We start from the raw sequence: 17,749 nt of genomic DNA, 5'->3' as shown, positions 1-17,749 counted from the left end.
TGAGAGATATCCTGTGTGCATCTGGGGAGCTCAGGAGCTGGCCCCATCCCTGCCTCTCCCTCCCCCTCAGTCAGTGTCTGGAATCCCTGAGGCTTCAGTATCAGGGTAGCAGTGACCCCCCATTGTCTGGCCTGTCTGGCCCTGGCATGAAAGGTGGAGTTTTGGCAGAGAATGGAGGCTCGGCCCGATTCCAGCTCATTCTCCGCAGCGTGGAGCCTGTAATGTGCTTGGGGCAGGGTGGGCAGGCCGGGGTGGGGGCTGGGGGTGGAGGAGCTACAGGGCAGCCCCTGTCACTAGGACAACAGCAGGGAGCCCTGGAGGGGGAGGCTGAGGAGGAGAGCAGGTGGCTCTTTGTCTGGTGCTGATCCCAGCCCCCTACCCCAGAGCCCTCCCAGGCCTTCCAGGAGGCCCCTGGGAGGGGATTGGTGTCCCTGCTCCCAGAAGATGCAAAACCATTGGGCTTCCTCCCCGGCTGCGGGCCAGAGAGGCTTCACACCGTGTGGCAGACCACTGTGCCCTACAGTGTCCACTGGGGGTCTCCCAGGACCTGTACCCCACCCCTGCCACCCATCTGCCCTCCCGCATTGAGGCCCATATGGGACCAGGTGAGGCAGGTGAGTGCTTTCCCATGATAATTGGAGTTAGCACAGGTGGCTTCCAGGGATAGAAGGGGTTGCTGGCACCCATTGCCATGTTCCTTCTCTAGGCTCACTTTCTGCCTCTGAGCGATAAGGAGGCCAGAACTGTTGCTGTCTGGGGGCTCTTTTCTGCTTTAAATATCTCTGTTTAAGGTAGGAGTGTGAGAATTCTGGAGCCCCCGCCTTTTACGAGGTTCCTGACCATGACTCCTGACCGTTGCTCTGGATTGTCTAGAAATACAGCACAAAGAATCTGCTTCCCCAAAGTCACTTTCCTTCACCTCATCCAGAGACGTGGGAAATGTGGCTCTGGCCTTCTTAGGTTCCCTTGTCCTGTACACACATATATCCCCAATGTCTGTTGCCTTTTATTATTTTTATTTTTAATTTTTTTTTGTAGTATTGGGGCTTGCCTACCAGGGTCTTGTGAATGGTAGGCAAGCTCCCCACCACTGAGCTACAGCTCAGCCCCTCTATTGCCTTTTCTGTGTGTGTGTGTGGTGCTGGGGATGGAACCCAAGGCCTTGTGCATGTGAGGCAAGCACTCTACCAACTGAGCTATAGCCCCAGCGCCCCCTCCATTGCCTTTTAAAGCCTAAGCAACCCACAGCAGCATCTTCAGGGATGCCCCCAGAGACCTATGGAGAAGCCCTCTGCAAACAGGAATACCCTCGGCACCCAGGAGAGATGACAGACACGGAGTAGTGTGGAGTGTCATTTCTTAGCAGGGAGCATGTGGGGATTGGCATCCAGTGGGCTGTGTGGGCAAGGAAGGGCAGACAGGTTAAGAGCGTCTCTGGGACAGATGAATATGATCCTGCTTTTTCTAAATGAATCCACGAGAGGTGTTTCCTGGAAAATTAGCGCCTGTCTGTTCATTTGAACATCCCCCGCCTGTTCATCCGGCAAATCTTGATTGAGTGCCCGAAGCACAGGCTCTGTGTGCTAAGTACCTGGGACAAGTCGTGATGCCAGCCTTCAGGGAATTCTCAGGCCGGCTAGGAGGTGAAGGTGGTCAGAGAGCAGTGTGAGCCGGAGGGAGGCCCAGAGCCTGTCCAGAGTGTAGGGGAGCAGCCAGGACGGGCTGTGCCCCAGGAGAGCCTTCCAGAGAAGAGGATATGGGAATAGTTGGGAAGAGAGTCTGAGCCTCCCAGGGAGATGAGGGAGGGCAGGAATCCTAGATGGAGGGACCCAGGTGTGCAAAGCAGCAGAGGATAAAAGAGATTGATGTTAAACACACTGTAGTTTGTAGGCAAAAACTACAGAGCCCAGCGCCTCTGGAAGGGGGGTGCCAGTCCTGCGGGTGTGGGTGTGTGAGTGGGTCCTGGGAGAGGCTGGCAGCAAGGTGCGGAAGGGCTTGCCAGGCTGTGCTTCCTGTGCCCCCCCACCCTGCACCTGTCCCCAGGAAGATCTTCCCTGGGACACCTCCTCCCACCCTCCTCCCTGCCCTAGGCCCAGCGGCTCCTTCTCTTCTCTACTCAATGCCGTTTCATTCCTGCCTTCCACCAACATCTGCTGGGCTGAGGGGAGTCCAGTTTCCTTGTCCTCTGAGAGACTTGGATTGGGTGATCCTGAAGGGGGCCGTAGGGACATCCTGGACACCACCTGGGCCTCCACTGGCAGAGGGCTGGTGACAGGAGCCTGTGAGTAGTTGTGGGAATCTGGGTCCCCACGTGAGTCCCAGGAGGGGGTGGTGTCCTGCTGAGCCCTCTGCTGTATGCTTCTCCCCTAGTTTGACCCCGGGAACACAGGCTACATCAGCACAGGCAAGTTCCGGAGCCTTCTCGAGAGCCACAGCTCCAAGCTGGACCCGCACAAAAGGGAGGTACTCCTGGCCCTTGCCGACAGCCATGCGGACGGGCAGATCTGCTACCAGGATTTTGTCAACCTGGTGAGTGCTCTGGGGCCCTCACCACTGGGCAGGGCCTGTTTGGGGATTGTGACTTAGATACATGAAAGAGATTCAGACAAGGGGATCTGTTGACTCACAGTATTTTTAAAAAGCCCAGGCTTCAGCAAACAAAAGGGTACCATTAGGGACCAGGTAGATAGGTCTCTGGCTTTTGGTTCTGGTTTCTGCAATAGCAGCTCCTCCTCAAAGCAGCTCCTGTCCGTTCTAGAACCTCCCATTGTGACAGCGAAGTAGCTGCAGCTGTTCCAGCCCTTACATACATAACCCCCAGGCCATACCTTACAGTCTCTTCTTGTGGTAGCTCATGCACAAGTCCTGGGTTTCCTCCCTTCCACTGACCTAGATTGGGTCAGTAGAATGTATCGATTGACTCAAACCAATCAGTGTCTGTCCCTAGAGCTAGGAGTGGGGTCACTTCTGCCAAAATGAAGTCTAGGAGTTGGGTGGTTATTGCTGGCAGGAGAAGAAGCTAAGGAGTAGATGCTTAGGAGGTCAGACCAGACCTCCCTGGAAGGTAGCAGCTGAGCAACTTGGCCCGGCCGGCAGATGCCAAGGGGAAAGAGATGGACGTCTCATACGTCCAGCCCTATGGTCGGGCATCTTGGAGCAGAGACTTCCTCCTTACTGAGGGTAAATGCTGTGCTACTTGGGGGTTACTGTGGTGGGTTGGAATGGGGGTCAGTGGGGTTAAGCAGGCAGCTTTTTGCCCACCACTGGGTGAACGGGACATCAGGAGAAGCCGCGCGAACTCGTGAGATGAGTACAAGACTAGTCTTTGGTTTCCCAGCTGTGGAGGGGGCAGGGGTGGGGTGACTCCCATGAAGTTCCCCAGGCCCCTGGAGCTCCAAGGTATCATGTGGGGCACCCGTACCCCACACCTGCCATCACACCTGCCATCACGCCACGGAGACCTCTGTGATGTGGGTACCCAGTGGTTGCTCTCACAGCCTCCTGGCCGAGCCGCTGGCCATGTCCCTGGGGCCAGTGCGTTTAACAGCTGCCACAGGGAGCTGCACAGAGGCCTTGTAGGCAGAGAGGAATCTCCTGCTGTTCAGAGAAACCCAGGGAGCAGAGCTCCTGGAAAGCCTGGGGTAGAACTGAGCCGGAGCCGGGAATGTGGGGATACTCAGGACTTATGGGGTGGACAACAGAGGTGAGTCCTGTGACTTGGAGCCCAGCATTGTCACCAAAGACTGTGCCATGGGATTGAGCCTGCACAGCCCCAGTGCCAGCATGTGTGCTGCCACAAGATACCTGCCCAGTCCCACAGGAGTACCTCCCTTTTGTGGAGGCTGAGGCAGGAGGATCTCCATGATCAAGTCCAGCTCAGCAACTTAGTAAGGCCCTGTCTCAAAATAATAATGATAAATAAAAAGGGCTGGGGATGTGACAACTGCTACAAGAGTGGTAAAGTGCCCCTGGGATCAATCCCCAGTAACAAAAAAAAGAAAAAAAAAAAAAAAAGACAACTGCCCAGTTTCAGGGCAGAGTGAGGGCTTGCTGAGCCAGAGAGAAGCTTCTCCATCCCAGAGGCCTCTGTGTGAGCTCACAGCAAGTAACTTGTTACTGTTAAGATTTCTGTGTTGAAGTTCTGAGCTGGAGCAGCCAACCATAGCCTGGAGTCATGTGGGTGGTGCTGCCCTGTCTCCAGGGTCTCACCAGGGGGACCCTCTGGGGAGGGCAAAGAACTTGCATCCTGGAGGGAGGCAGATGTGGGCCCTGGTTCTCACTCCACCTTTGCCACTCACTGGGAAAGATTCCCTGGCCTCCGTTTTCCCATTTGTACAATAAACCCAAAGATTCAGGGTTATTGCAAGGATCAAGTATGATAAAGGACTACATTTGGAAGTTTTTGTCGTATCTTAATACTCTTCCTCCACGTAGTCTGCTTTGTATCTTTTGTGAGCCTCCACCAGTCCCAACCTAAGCAGAATGAATCAGCCTTATCCAGAGCTTCAATAGCGAGTTTCCCAGGCCCCTCTCATGACACAGAACACATTGCATGCAGCTGAGCAGACTGGAGTGTCGTGTAGGGGTGTGCAGGTTGTGGACTACACAGGATGCCTGCCTGAGGAATGAATGGGGGACTGAAATCTTGGTCTGAACTTTCCTCACTAAGGCCTGGAGAAAGAGGCTTCTTTAATTGGCATAAAAGCTTCATGTAGGCTACTCTGCCCCTGGAGTCAGGCAGGTCTGGATTTGAATCCTGATTTTGATGTACTATGGATCAGTTCAATTTCTCACCCTAAGCTTCAGTCCCCATTTTCATGATGTGGCCATGCTAACATGCACCCAGTAACTAAGAGCACCCCGTCTTCTGCTGCCATTCACCCTTCCCTCCCTCGTAAACTCCGGGAGGCCTGAGACTCTGGTAATGACTGTGCCCAGCACAGCTTTAGACGTGAGGCGGACACAGCTGCGTGGTAAGTGCCTACGGATCCTGCTTCTCCTGGGCTTGTCCTGAGCTTCTCCCTCCTCCCGGCCATCCCTTGGCCATTGGCTGCCAGTGTGTATGTGTGTGTGTGTGTACACGCACATGCTGTGCATGCCTGCATACCTGGAACTCCCAAGCCTCCGAGCCTCCGAGAAGCAGCCCATCCCAGCTTGGTAGGCTTGGAGGGGACAGGAATTGGACTAGCTGGAGGGGTTCAGCTGTCATGGCCTGCTGCAGAGCGGAGGCTGGAAGCCAGACACTGGAGGCGAGAGACAGAGGGCTCAGGAGTGAGAAGGGGGCTCTGCAGAGGAGACTCCCACCACCTGGCCTGGTCTGAACCAAGATCCTCCCAGCTGTCCTCCTCTGACAAAGGCTCCAATCCCTGTGCCTTGCTCCGACCTGGTTCTCCTTGGCAGCTCTGCCCAGCTCCTTCCTTTAGGCCCAGCCCGATGTCCGCTGCTGGCCCATGGCCCCAGGAATACATTGCTAATCCCCTCACTAGTTGGGTTCTGGGGATGGAAGAGCTGTGTCCGTAGGGTTTCTCCCCATGGGAAGGGTCTAGAGTGTGTCCCTGGAGTGTAGGGGAGAGGCTGCAGAGGCTTCTGGAGGCTGGAAGTCGGCAAGGCCACCTCTGGTCTCTGCGAGTCAGGATGACCTCTGCGCGAGGCAGCCAGAACTCTATGGGGGATGTGTCTGGGCTGCTGAGGATAGGGCCTGGCCTCTGTCTGGGCTCCACCCCCACCCTGGGCTCCATGGGCACTGCAGATAGCAGATAGGGCTGCTTGTCCCTTCCTTTCTGCTGTGTCTGAGGACTCTGCTTCCTACTTATTCTTTCTTTCTCAGCGGATGTCACCTTTGCAGGGAAGCCCAGGCTGACCACCTCAGGACAAGTTGGGCTCCCTCTTGTGTGCTCTCATGGCAGCTGTCTTGCTGGTGACTTCTTTGTCCTGAGCACCATTGTACCCACCCTTTGCCCCTGGGTCTGGCAATGTGCCTGGCACTTAGTAATTGCTCAGCAAATTGTGATAGATGGATGATGAAGGAGTGAATGGAAAGAAGGTAAAAGTGAAATCAGGTACAGGCTCTGGATTTGAACTTGGTGGGTTCCTGAAACACTCTGTGCCTTAGTTTTCTATCTGGTAGAGCAGGAGTGTTCCTAGTCCTCATCTCACAGTTGTATCAAATGGGCCAAAACATGTAAAGTGCTTAGAATAGCCCCCCAAACATAATCAGAGGCCAGTGAGTGTTGCTTCATATGTGGTGCTGAGAATTGAACCCAGTACCTCACACATGCTAGGCAAGCGCTCTACCACTGAGCCACAACCACAGCCCCCTAATCAACTCTTTTTTTTTTTTTTTTTGGTACCAGGAATTGAACCCAGGGGCGCTGCTTAACCACTGAGCCACATCCCCAGCTCTTTTTTTATTTTCTTTTAAGACAAATTTTGCTAAGTTGCTTAGGGCCTTGCTAAGTTGCTGAGGCTGGCTTTGAACTTGTGATCTCCTGCCTCAGCCTCCTGAGTTGCATGGATTACAGACATGTGCCCGGCCCTAATCGACTCTTATAAAAAGAAAATGAAATGTGGAGTTGGGCCTGGTTTAAGGTACATGGTTACAGGGATACCGTTGGGCGGGGGGGTTCCCTGAGGTCCCAGCTCTGACCCTCTCCCCACCCTGTTTCCTGCACAGATGGGCAACAAGCGTTCCAACAGCTTCCGCCAGGCCATTTTGCAGGGCAACCGCAGGCTCAGCAGCAAGGCCCTGCTGGACGAGAAGGGGCTGAGCCTCTCACAGCGGCTGATCCGCCACGTGGCCTATGAGACCCTACCGCGGGAGATTGACCGCAAGTGGTACTACGACAGCTACACCTGCTGCCCCCCACCCTGGTTCATGATCACAGTCACACTGCTGGAGGCAAGGACAAGGGTGGGGAAGGGGCTGCCCAGCCTTGGGAGAGCAGGGGAGGTGGGGATGAGAGGAGAGGAGCCAAGAGGATTCAGAGATCATGAAGGGGAGGAGTCACACCTCTCCAGCGAAGGATGAAGGTAGACTACAAAGATGTTCCAAAGGTTATCACTTCAAGCCATTTAAAAAAAAAAATGTTTAATTGTCGTTGAACCTTTATTTAATTTATTTATTTATATGCAGTGCTGAGAATCGAACCCTGTGCTTCCCACATGCCAGGCAAGTGCTCTACCACTGAGCCACAACCACAGCCCTTCAAGTAATTTTTGCTGTAGCCAAGTCCCCAGATGGCCACCCCTGCCAAAACAACGGGCAACAGAAACCGTGCGATTAGTTCATTGATTTGGTACATGGTTGCAGGGACACCAGTGTGGGGGTTTCCCCTGAGGCCCCTGAGTCAGCCAGGCAAACTCAGTCCAGTCCATTTATTTTAGTTCCTCCCCGATGGGCAAGGTGGACCAGTCATTGGCTCCCCTGGGACTCCATGTCCCACCTGTAAAGCGGGAGTAACCACACCCGCCCGCCCGCCTGTAGGAAGGATGCCTCTTTCAAGTGAAAGAAGGACTGGGGTGTTTTCTGAACACAAAAGCATCACACAAATACCTCTGGGAAGGAGTATTTGTGAACAAGTAAACGTGGGCTAAACATATTTTTAAAGAACATTCTCCCCTAAGAGAATCAGCCATACCTATTGTTATGCAAAAAAAAAATCTGCTTAGGCAACAGAGTTGGGAGATACTTTGTGCACCACGGAGCTCAGCTCTCATGGCTGTTCAACCCTGGCACTACTAAGCCCCGCCCACCTCCAGTTCCTGATGAGTGCTTGACTTCCCTTTGATATTGCATGATCTCGCCGCGCTGTTCCTTTCCCGAAGCCTTGGGCCCGGTCATCACCTCTGCGTCTGTCCTTGCAGAGTGCCTGCCTCATCAGATGGCAGGATGGCTCAGCTCCGTGGCATCTTTCTTCATCTTTTTGGTCAATCAGTCTGCTCTGTGGTTCAGAGCTCCTGTTTGTTGTTACGGCTTCCTCCAAGTACATATTGAAGTTGCAGGGTTTTTTTTTTTTTTTTTTTTTTTCCCTGAGATATTCTTGGACTCGTTCTTCCAGCGCTGACTGTATTGGTCTATTTATTAACTGCTATTTGAGGACCAATAATAATGAGATGCCTTGGAAGCTGTATTTGCTGCCAGGCCACCCGCATGGTGTGAGGTGGACGGAACAGCTTCTCAGAGAGCCCCGAGGAACACAGCTGCCAGCGCCTAAGCCATGCCCAGGCTGAGCCCAGCAGGTCTTAACCTGACACTAATTATAGCTTCCTTCTCTGAGTGTGTGCCAGGCACGAGGCTGGTTCCTTGTGTGCTTTATTACTTTTATTTTGGGTACTGGGGATTGAACCCAGGGGTGCTTTACCACTGAGCTATGTCCCCAGACCTTTTTATTATCTAGTTTAAGACAGGGTCTTGCTCAGTTACATAGGGCTTTATTAAATTGCTGAGGCTGACCTCAAACCTGGTGATCCTCCTGCCTCAGCCTCCTCAATCACTGGGATTACCAGTACTTTATCACTTTTAAACTTCATGACCATGCTGGAAATCTAGGTACCCATATCCAGATAAGGAAACCAAGACTAGAGAATTCAGATAATTTGCCCAAGTTGGTCCAGAGGGGTCAGATGTATCCAAAATTGGCTCAGATTTCCAGACATCTCAGCTACGTGAACTTGAACTGCTAATTCAGAAGAAACCGGAAAATGCTCAAACAGCTGAAATAAACTGTCTCAGAGCCCTTCATGGGAAAGCCGAAGCCTTTTGTTTTACATACAGTTCTAGTAACCTGATTCTCTAATTCCATAACAGGTAGAAAATAGAACACAGAGGGGGGTGGTGTGCTACTACATAGGGGCCCAATGCTAGCAAGCAGTAAGAAGTTAACAGCTGGCAATCTGGCAGTGAGAGAAACAACAGAAGAGAAGGAAATTGAAAACTAGACCTGAGCCAGTGTGGTGTGCATGCCTGTAATCCCAGTGCCTCAGGAGGCTGAGGCAGGAGGATTTTGAGTTCAAAGTGAGCCTCAGCAACTTAGTGAGGACTTAGGCAACTCAGACCCTGTCTCAAAATGAAAAATAAAAAAAAAGGGCTAGGGATGTGGTTCAGTGGTTAATCCCCACTGGGTTCAATCCTCAGTACCAAATAGATAAATAAATAAATAAAGCCAGGTGCGGTGGCGCAAACCCATAATCCTAGTGTCTCAGGAGGCTGAGGCAGGAGGATCACAAGTTCAAAGCCAGCCTCAGCAAAACCAAGCTGTTAGGCAACTCAGTGAGACCCTGTCTCTAAATAAAATACAAAATAGGGCTGGGGATGTGGCTCAGTGGTTGAGTGCCCCTGAGTTCAAACCCCAGTACCTCCCCCTACAATAAATAAAATAAAATAAATAAATATTTAAGAAATAAAAAGCAGACCCAAGTCTTAAAGAATTTGGGACCATTTAGTATAGGAGTGAAAACACCATCTCCTTTGATGGCTGGGGAAGAGGTCACTGTCTCAGCCCAGATCAGAACCTGAAACATCCTTAAAATGGTATTCATATGGTCTAAGAACACAGGGACACAAATGGTACATTTTAAAAAGAGTTTCAGGAAAAAAAAAATAAGTCAAAATAAATACCCTTTTAGGGCTTAAATAAGTACATTTTTGTCATGTGCAGAATCAACTTACAAAGACAGTTGGTGAAGATGTGGAGAAACTAGAACCCTTGTGCACTGATGGTAGCAGTGTAAAATAGTGCAGCCACTGTGGAAAATACTCTGGTATTTATTTGAAAAATTAAACATGATGCAGCAATTCCACTTCTGAGTGTATACCAAATGAATCGAAAGCAGGGAAAAGAAGAGGTATTTGTATACCCATGGCCATAGAACAGTATGCACAACAGCTCAAATGTGGAGGCCTCCCAGGCATCCATGGATAGATGAATGGATGAACAGAATGTGGTAGATCCATACAATGGAGTATTATTTAGCCTTTAAGAGGAAGGACATTCTGACACGTGTCACAACATGGGTGAACTTGAAAACATCATGCTCAGTCAAATAAGCCCATGCCAGAAGGAGAAGGACTTGTGATTCTATTCTATATATATGAGACAGTTAGGGTAGTCACGCTCATGGAGACAGAAAGTGGAATGGTGGTTGTCCAAGGCTGGAGTGAGGGGAATGGGGAATTGGTGTTTAGTGGTTGTAGAGTTTCAGGTTTGCAAGATGAAAGGAGTTCTGTGGATGGGTGGTGGTGACAGTAGCACATGTGAATGTACTTAATGCTACCAAACTGAGCACTGAAAAACTGGTTAAGATGGTAAATAGATGGTAGATTATATGTAGATTTCACTACAATTTTTTTTTTTTTTTGGTGGTCCTGGGCAAGCACTCTACCACTGAGCTGCATCCCCAGTCCCTACAATACTACATGGAATGGGTGAGTGAATGATTACTAGAATTACAGTTAAAATCCTCCAAATCTGCCTGTGTAGGAATTGTGGACAAAGACACCATGTGACTATGTTAGGAGCATTGAACACAAAAAGATCAACCAGAAGTAGGTTGAGGCCTGGTTGGCCATTGAGCGGGGTGCTGGCTGTGAGGTGTCTTTCCTTCTCTGAGGAAGGAACCCCTGGCGTGGTTCCCAGTGTCCATCAGCACACAGATGGGTCCTGGGCAGTCCCATTCCTAGTGACAGGTCCTTTCTATTCTGTGCTTCATCCAGGTTGCCTTCTTCATCTACAATGGAGTATCGCTGAATCAATTTGTGCTGCAGGTGACCCATCCTCGTTACCTGAAGAACTCCCTGGTCTACCACCCCCGGCTCCGAGCACAGGCTTGGCGCTACCTGACATACATCTTCATGCATGCAGGGTGAGCTCCTGTCTTCCTATTTTCCCTAAAGGGAAATAGTGGTCCAAACACTGGGGTTGAAAATTGTACACACACACACACACACACACACACACAATTTGGCAGTACTGGGGATCGAACCCAGGACTTTGAACAGGCTAGGCAAGTGCTCTACCACTGAGCTACATCCCCTGAGGCCCTGAAATTGATTTTTTAGTTTATTTTTATCCACTTGGATGCAGGATTTGAGATGGCTGCTTGAAGCTTATCTGATACCAAAATGCACAGGTCAGTTATTGAGAGAGTGTGGGAAAGGGAAAACAGGGGAACGCTAAAAAGCCAGAGGAGAGATTAGCACAGACTCGCATAGCACACTAGTCTGTGTGTTTGCTAGAGGTAGGTTGAAAGTTTGTCCTGGGCTCCTGGTAGCCAAAGCAAGAAGGGACATGGGATCAGCTGCCAGGCTCATGTATGTGTTAGTGTCCCCATTAGTGAAATAAAGGAATAATTTATTAGAATCACCTTCTTCCCAAAGTGGTCTCCATGTGTGGTGAGGAACTTTGGAAATATTCATAATTTCTGTTAACAGAGCCCCATGGCCTCTTTTGGGGCTATAGTGCAATCATTTCTCATTGGCACTTTTTTAAAAATTATTTATTTATTTTAGTTTTCAGCAGACACAACATCTTTGTTTGTATGTGGTGCTGAGGATCGAACCCAGGCCTTAGGCATGCCAGGCGAGCGCGCTACTGCTTGAGCCACATCCCCAGCCCCTCTCGTTGGCACTTTTAAAAAAAATATGTATTTTTTAGTTGTAGTTGGACACAATACCTTTATTTTACTTATTTATTTATTTTTAAATTTTTTTTAAATTAGTTTTTCTTTTTTTTTTAAAGAGAGAGAGAGAATTTTTTTTTAATATTTATTTTTTAGTTTTTCGCGGACACAACATCTTTGTTTGTATGTGGTGCTGAGGATTGAACCCGGGCCTTAGGCATGCCAGGCGAGCGCGCTACCGCTTGAGCCACATCCCCAGCCCTATTTTATTTATTTTTATGTGGTGCTGAGGATCAAACCCAGTGCCTCACACGTGCTAGGCAAGCGCTCTATCACTGAGCTACAACCCCAGCCTTCATTGGCATTTTTTTAAATACCTTTATTTTATTTATTCATTCTATTTTTTTTTTCTTTTTAGGTACTGGGAATTGAACTCAGGGGCACTGAACCACTGAGCCACACCCCCAGCCCTATTTTGTATTTTATTTAGAGACAGGATCTCACTGAGTTGCTTAGCACCTTGCCATTTCTGAGGCTGGCTTTGAACTCGTGATCCTTCTGCCTTGGCCTCCAGAGCCGCTGGGATCATTGGTGTGTGCCACCGCGCCCGGCTATTTATTCATTTTTTATGTGGTGCTGAGGATGGAACCCAGCACCACCCAATGCTAGGTAAGCGTGGTGGCACTGAGCCCCAGCCCCAGCCCCTCTCACTGGCACTTCTTACCATAGGATAAGGACTCACGAGCAGTTCAGGTGACCACCCAGGTCCAAATGCCAGAACAGCAGCAATCTTGGCCAGAGAATGTTCTTAGGGTAGAAGCCCCAAGTTGGGAAAACAGAGACCCCGGGCACCAGCCTTGGTGGGGTCTCCTGCAGCCCCTCCCATGTAGTGAAGGAGCTCACTCCTAGCTGGGAAAATGCCTAGGGATGCCTGAGTTAGGGGGGAAATGGAAAGATCCCCCAAGCCCTACATCCCTCCATAGCAGGAACAAGAGCCCACCCCTAGCTGCTGCCCCTGCTGGAGAGGTTGCTCTAGGGTGAGGAATACCTCAGTGTAATTGCTGAGGCATGTCACCATTCTCAGACAAGAAGGATCATTGGTTGAGGCTGTTCCCCTGCCAGTCCTGCCCTGCACGGGGCTGAGGAGCAGAGGGAGGGGGTATCATGCTTCAGCTTCTCATGAATCAAGCTCCAGAGACCACAGAAACTGGGGTTTTCCTGCTTGGGCTCCCCAAGCCTGTGGCTGCACGTGGGGTGGGACTGACGACAAGCTTTATTTTCAGGGCTGCCCTCTGACCTTTCCTGGCCCCACAGAATGAGGGAGAAGAAAAGCCAATGCCTCCAAAGCCACCTCTCCCCTTTTCTTTGCCTCCTGATGCTAAGAGCAGTGTCCTACGGCAGACAGGGCACAGATGTCCTCCACTGGGGCGCCCAGGGTGGCCTTGGGCCTTTTGCCAACAGTTGCTTCTCAGGAGGCCTTGCCTGCCAGGGAGAGCCTGTGAGGGGATTCTCCAAGTCTGTGGGTTTTGAGGAAAGGGCTCTTGGTGTGGGTATAGTAGACAAGAGATAGGAACAGCTGGTCAGTACTTAGGGAGGTCCCAGCAAGGTGACCTATTACTGAGAGACCCTGTGAGCCTAGGAATCCAAAAGTCATCATGTGGAGAAGAAAGAGTAGGAGCCCCGGGTTTTCCTTACCTGGCCTCTTCTAGTCTCAAGTTCTTAGACTGTGAAATGAGGGCCCCAGAAAATCTCTCAGCTTAGTGACTGTGACCCTGTCACCAGCCTCTTTCCAGTAAGTTTTCCTGGTATTTCTCATCTTCACAGAATCTTTGCTAGCCCAGTCCATAGTGCCCTCCTGAATAACCAGGTGCCCATGTGTGTCCTCCATGTAGCCCAGGCAGGGCTCTGCAGACCAGGAGAAGGGCTGTGACCAGGGCCAGGGCCCAGCCTCCTTGTTATGGACTGTTACACCATAACTGGAACCGTCCCTGGGGAGCTGTCCATGTGCTGTAGGCTCAGTTTAAATGAGATAATGGATGTTAAAATGCTTTGTAAACTTGAAAGCCTCGAATTGATTTAATAATAGTAATGTTACGATCTTTTCTGGTAATACATGGACTTGGCTAGACACCCTATGCTTTTGGCGACATGATCTGGCCCCAGATGAGTAGGAGTGTGCAATGAAAGGTATTCACAGAGTAAGGAAGCTTGGGGTCTCTCTCCCCTCAAAAGATAAAACTCCCTGGAGAATGTCAGAGTGGAAGGTCCCTTTTTACACGAGGAAGAAACCTCCTCCACAGGTCATTTTCTTCTCTGGGGTTTGTTTGTTTTTGCCTATAGTGGAGATTGAACCCTGGGGTGTTCTGCCACTAAGCTTCATTCCCAGCACTATTTATTTATTCATTTAGGTACCAGAACTGAACCTGGGACGCTTAACCACTGAGCCACATCCTGAGCCCTTTTTTTAAATTTTGAGACAGGGTCTCCCTAAGTTGCTCAGGGCCTCGCTATGTTGGTGAGACTGGCTTCGAACTCACAGCTCTGCCTCAGTCTTACAAGTTGCTGGGATTATGGGCATATGTCACCGTGCCTGGCTCAATATTTTATTTTATTTTATTTTTTGGGGGGAGGGTACCAGGGATTGAACTTGGGGGCACTCAACCACTGAACCACATCCCCAGTCCTTTTTGTATTTTAAAGTCAGGGTCTCACTGAGTTGCTTGGTGCCTTGCTAAGTTGCTAAGACTGCCTTTGAACTAACTCATGATCCTCCTGCCTCAGTTTCCCGGGTTGATGGAATTACAGGTGTATAATACCACACCCAACTCGATTTTTAAATTTTTTTTTAAGTAACTTTTTTTTTTTTGAAGAGAGAGTGAGAGAGAGAGAGAGAATTTTTTAATATTTATTTTTTAGCTTTCAGCGGACACAACATCTTTGTTTGTATGTGGTGCTGAGGATCGAACCTGGGCTGCATGCATGCCAGGCGAGCACGCTACCGCTTGAGCCACATTCCCAGCCCTCGATTTTTTAACTTTTGAGACAGGGTCTTGCTGTGTTGCCTAGGCTGGCCTTGAACTTGAGATCTTCCTGCCTTAGCTTCCCAAGTAGCTGAGATTACAGGTGGGTGACACCAATCCCAGCTCCCCTATGAGACTTCAAAGGAAAGATTTAAATTACTAAATTACAGGAGATCTCTTTAATACTTGCACTTATTTTGAGACCATCTTTCTCTTTCAATATCAGTAGTTCTCGTGTATAACAAGTTAGAACGAATAAATAAATAAAATTTTAAAAATATAATAGAGAAGGACTGAGGATGTGGCTCAGTGGCAGAGCGCTTAGTAAGCATGTGAGGGGCCCTGTGTTCAATCTCAGTACTACACACACACAAATACGAGAGAAAGCCAGAGTGACCACAGGGCCTGGTGAATGAAGGGGAGCAGTCAGGTAGATTGGAGACCTAGCCACTAACTAGCCGTCTAAGGCAGTTACTGCCTTCTCTGAGCTGTGGCTTATGCATGGACCCATGGAGCTGCTAGATGTGGTTAGTCCCTCTCATGGTGGCAGGTGCAGATACTGCCAGTCACCACCTTGTCCATGTGCTTCTGTCCACTGGAAGGGCTACTCTTTCCAAGATGGTCTGTCTGCATTGTCATTCCTCCTCCCAGATCATGAGCTCCTCAAAGGTAGAGACAGTGTTCTTCCCTCCTGGATCCCCAGCATCTGGGCACACCGTGTTGAATGAATGAATGAATGGATGTGGTCTGTCACAGGGTAGAACACCTGGCACTCAACGTGGTGCTGCAGCTGCTGGTGGGGGTGCCTCTGGAGATGGTGCACGGAGCGACCCGCATTGGGCTTGTGTACGTGGCCGGTGTCGTGGCAGGTAGGCCTGTGGGCCCCGCGTCCAAGGGGTAAGCCTCACCAGGTGGGCTGAGGGAGGGTGGGCCGTGGTCTGATGGGTGTGATCAGCCCCAGGCTTCCAGAGCGCACACAGGCTCCTCATCACCAAAGCTCCTGTCTCAGAGGCAGACCCTTCTATTTCCCAGAGGCTGGAAGGGGACAGCCACCTGGAGCGGGAGGTGTGTCAGGGTAAAGGGGAGAGGGCAGGATTTGGAACTGGCTGACTGGCTTTCAGTTTCTGCCCTGCCATGTGGGAGCCACGGGAGCTCTGGGAAATTCCTGAACCTCTCTTGGTCCTGTTAAGTTTGAAGAGGGAACTAATGAGATCTGCCTGTAGGGTCCCTGAGGGGCTGGAGTGAGGCAACAAATGGAATAAGGGTGCTGCATAATCTGCAAGGGTGCAGCCAGATCACTGAGAGGGCATCGGAGGTGTGGGTAGAGGCGGCACCTGCCTGGCCAAGGTAGCACTTGAACCCAAAGGGAGGTCTTACCTCTTCCTGTACCAGCCACAGACCCCTTGACTGACCCACTGCAGACAGAAGAGTCTGGCCTTTGAGGCAGTGGCCCTCTGGAGGAGTCAGGCCTCTGCCTTCTTCCTATTCTGCCTGTGGGAGCAGGGACGGGGCAAAAGACTGGGGAGACCAGAGCTGATTTTTTTTAGGAACGGTTTCACCCATCTGGTTTCTGAACACAGGGATCTCCCTTGTGAAGTTTCCAACTTTATTGCTGGCTTTCTTTTCTTTTCTTTTCTTTTCTTTTTTAAACAAGTTTTGCCGCCTCAGCTCTTCAGCTTGACAGCTGTGCCCAGGGGAGCTTTGTGTGTATGTTTAAGTAAGATCTTAATCCTTTCTGAGTGGCATTAAAGTCGCCATCAGGAGAGTAGGGCAGCTTCAGCCTTGTAAACCACCGGCAGGCAGGGACCCTTGGTGGTGACTGATGTGGTCTTAGAAATTGAAGAGGGAAGGGTCCTAACCCCCACACATGGGGCTGGTCCTAGGAGATTCTCCCATCTCCATCTCTCCTGTGGGTGGCCAGAACCTTCGACCTTGGACAGCACCTACTGCCCTTCCCAGAATCCAGCAGCTACCAAATCTCTCACAAAGGCCATGGTGCAATTCAAGGACAGCCTTGGCAACTTAGCAAGACCCTGTCTCAAAATATAAAATAGAAAGGGCTGGGGGATGTGGCTCAGTGGTAGGGAGTCTCTGGGTGCAATCCCAGTACCCCTCCCCCCAAAAAAAAGAGCCGATGAGTACCTCTATGTTCTAGACTTGTTCAGCCACCCACAACCCCCATCCTGACATCTGGGGATTTATAACCACTTTTTCCATACCCAGAGTCCCAGATGTTAAATGGAGAGGAACAGGGAAGACACTCGTAACACTTGCAGTTCTCAGTCAATTACATGGGAATGCCAATAACCTGGAAAACAGAAATAAGATTCAAAATGACTCAGACCTCACCCAAAACAGATGACACACGGTAGGAGACAGTGCGGAAATCACTTCCCAGTGATGTCACTGCAGAGTGGGAAGCTACACAGACTGAAGCACAGGGCTCATCAAGTAAATGTGAGGGTGTGGGGCTGTAGCTACCAGCCAAGGGCACGCCGTGTTCTGTCGGAGTCATTGATCCAGACCAAAGGGCTTTCTGGTCGCCACGTATAGCTTGTCATTGATCTCCAGGATTGAGTTGATTGATCTGCCTGGGCTGGTCCCCCTCTTCCGCCTCCATTCCCCTCCTCTAAGAGGGAACCTTTTTGCAGATAGCTGGACTTCAACTGGATAGCCGGTAGTTATCAGTGCCTCCCATGTGAGGCTATAATTAATCCTCACAACCCACCCACACAGGGCAGGTACCAGGACTCTCCACCTGGTGCATATAGAAACCTCAGTTTAGACTCCTAGGGGTGCAGCTCAGTGGTTAAAGTGTTTAATGTGTGGGCAGTCCCTAGAGGCTGAGGATATAGCTCAGTGGTAGAACACTTGCCTAGCATGCACAAGGCCCTGAGTTTGATTCCCCAGTACTGCAAAAAAGAAAGGGGGAAAAGAATGTTTTAAAATAATATGTGGAAGGTCCTTGATTCAATCCCCAACACCGGAAAAAAAAAAATGAAGAAGAAGCATAGATAAGTGACCCCCAAGAAGACACAGACTGCACATGGTAGAGCTGGGCTTACACCCTTTAAACACTACCACAGTATGAAGAGAACTAGAAGGTAGGCCTT

The 17,749-nt window shown here is 50.4% G+C and overlaps 1 protein-coding gene across 2 annotated transcripts in view; it reads left to right on the top strand.

The window, feature by feature from the left end:
- Rhbdl3 (rhomboid like 3) overlaps positions 1-17,749 on the top strand; it is a 49,890-nt gene that overhangs the window by 13,320 nt on the left and 18,821 nt on the right. For both annotated transcript variants that reach the window (XM_046442936.2, XM_046442935.2), the window contains 4 exons: positions 2,371-2,529; positions 6,674-6,898; positions 10,712-10,860; positions 15,393-15,505. In XM_046442936.2, the coding sequence (XP_046298892.1) occupies positions 2,371-2,529; positions 6,674-6,898; positions 10,712-10,860; positions 15,393-15,505 (646 nt within the window). The remainder of the gene's footprint in view (positions 1-2,370; positions 2,530-6,673; positions 6,899-10,711; positions 10,861-15,392; positions 15,506-17,749) is intronic.

This window comes from Marmota monax, unplaced genomic scaffold (genome assembly GCF_021218885.2).
Source record: "Marmota monax isolate L192 unplaced genomic scaffold, Marmota_monax_Labrador192_F-V1.1 WCK01_AAM20220418_F8-fsc00480, whole genome shotgun sequence".
Taxonomy (NCBI): domain Eukaryota; kingdom Metazoa; phylum Chordata; class Mammalia; order Rodentia; family Sciuridae; genus Marmota; species Marmota monax.
The sequence above is the reverse complement of the archived record's forward strand: the minus strand, read 5'-3'. Positions and strand labels throughout refer to the sequence as shown.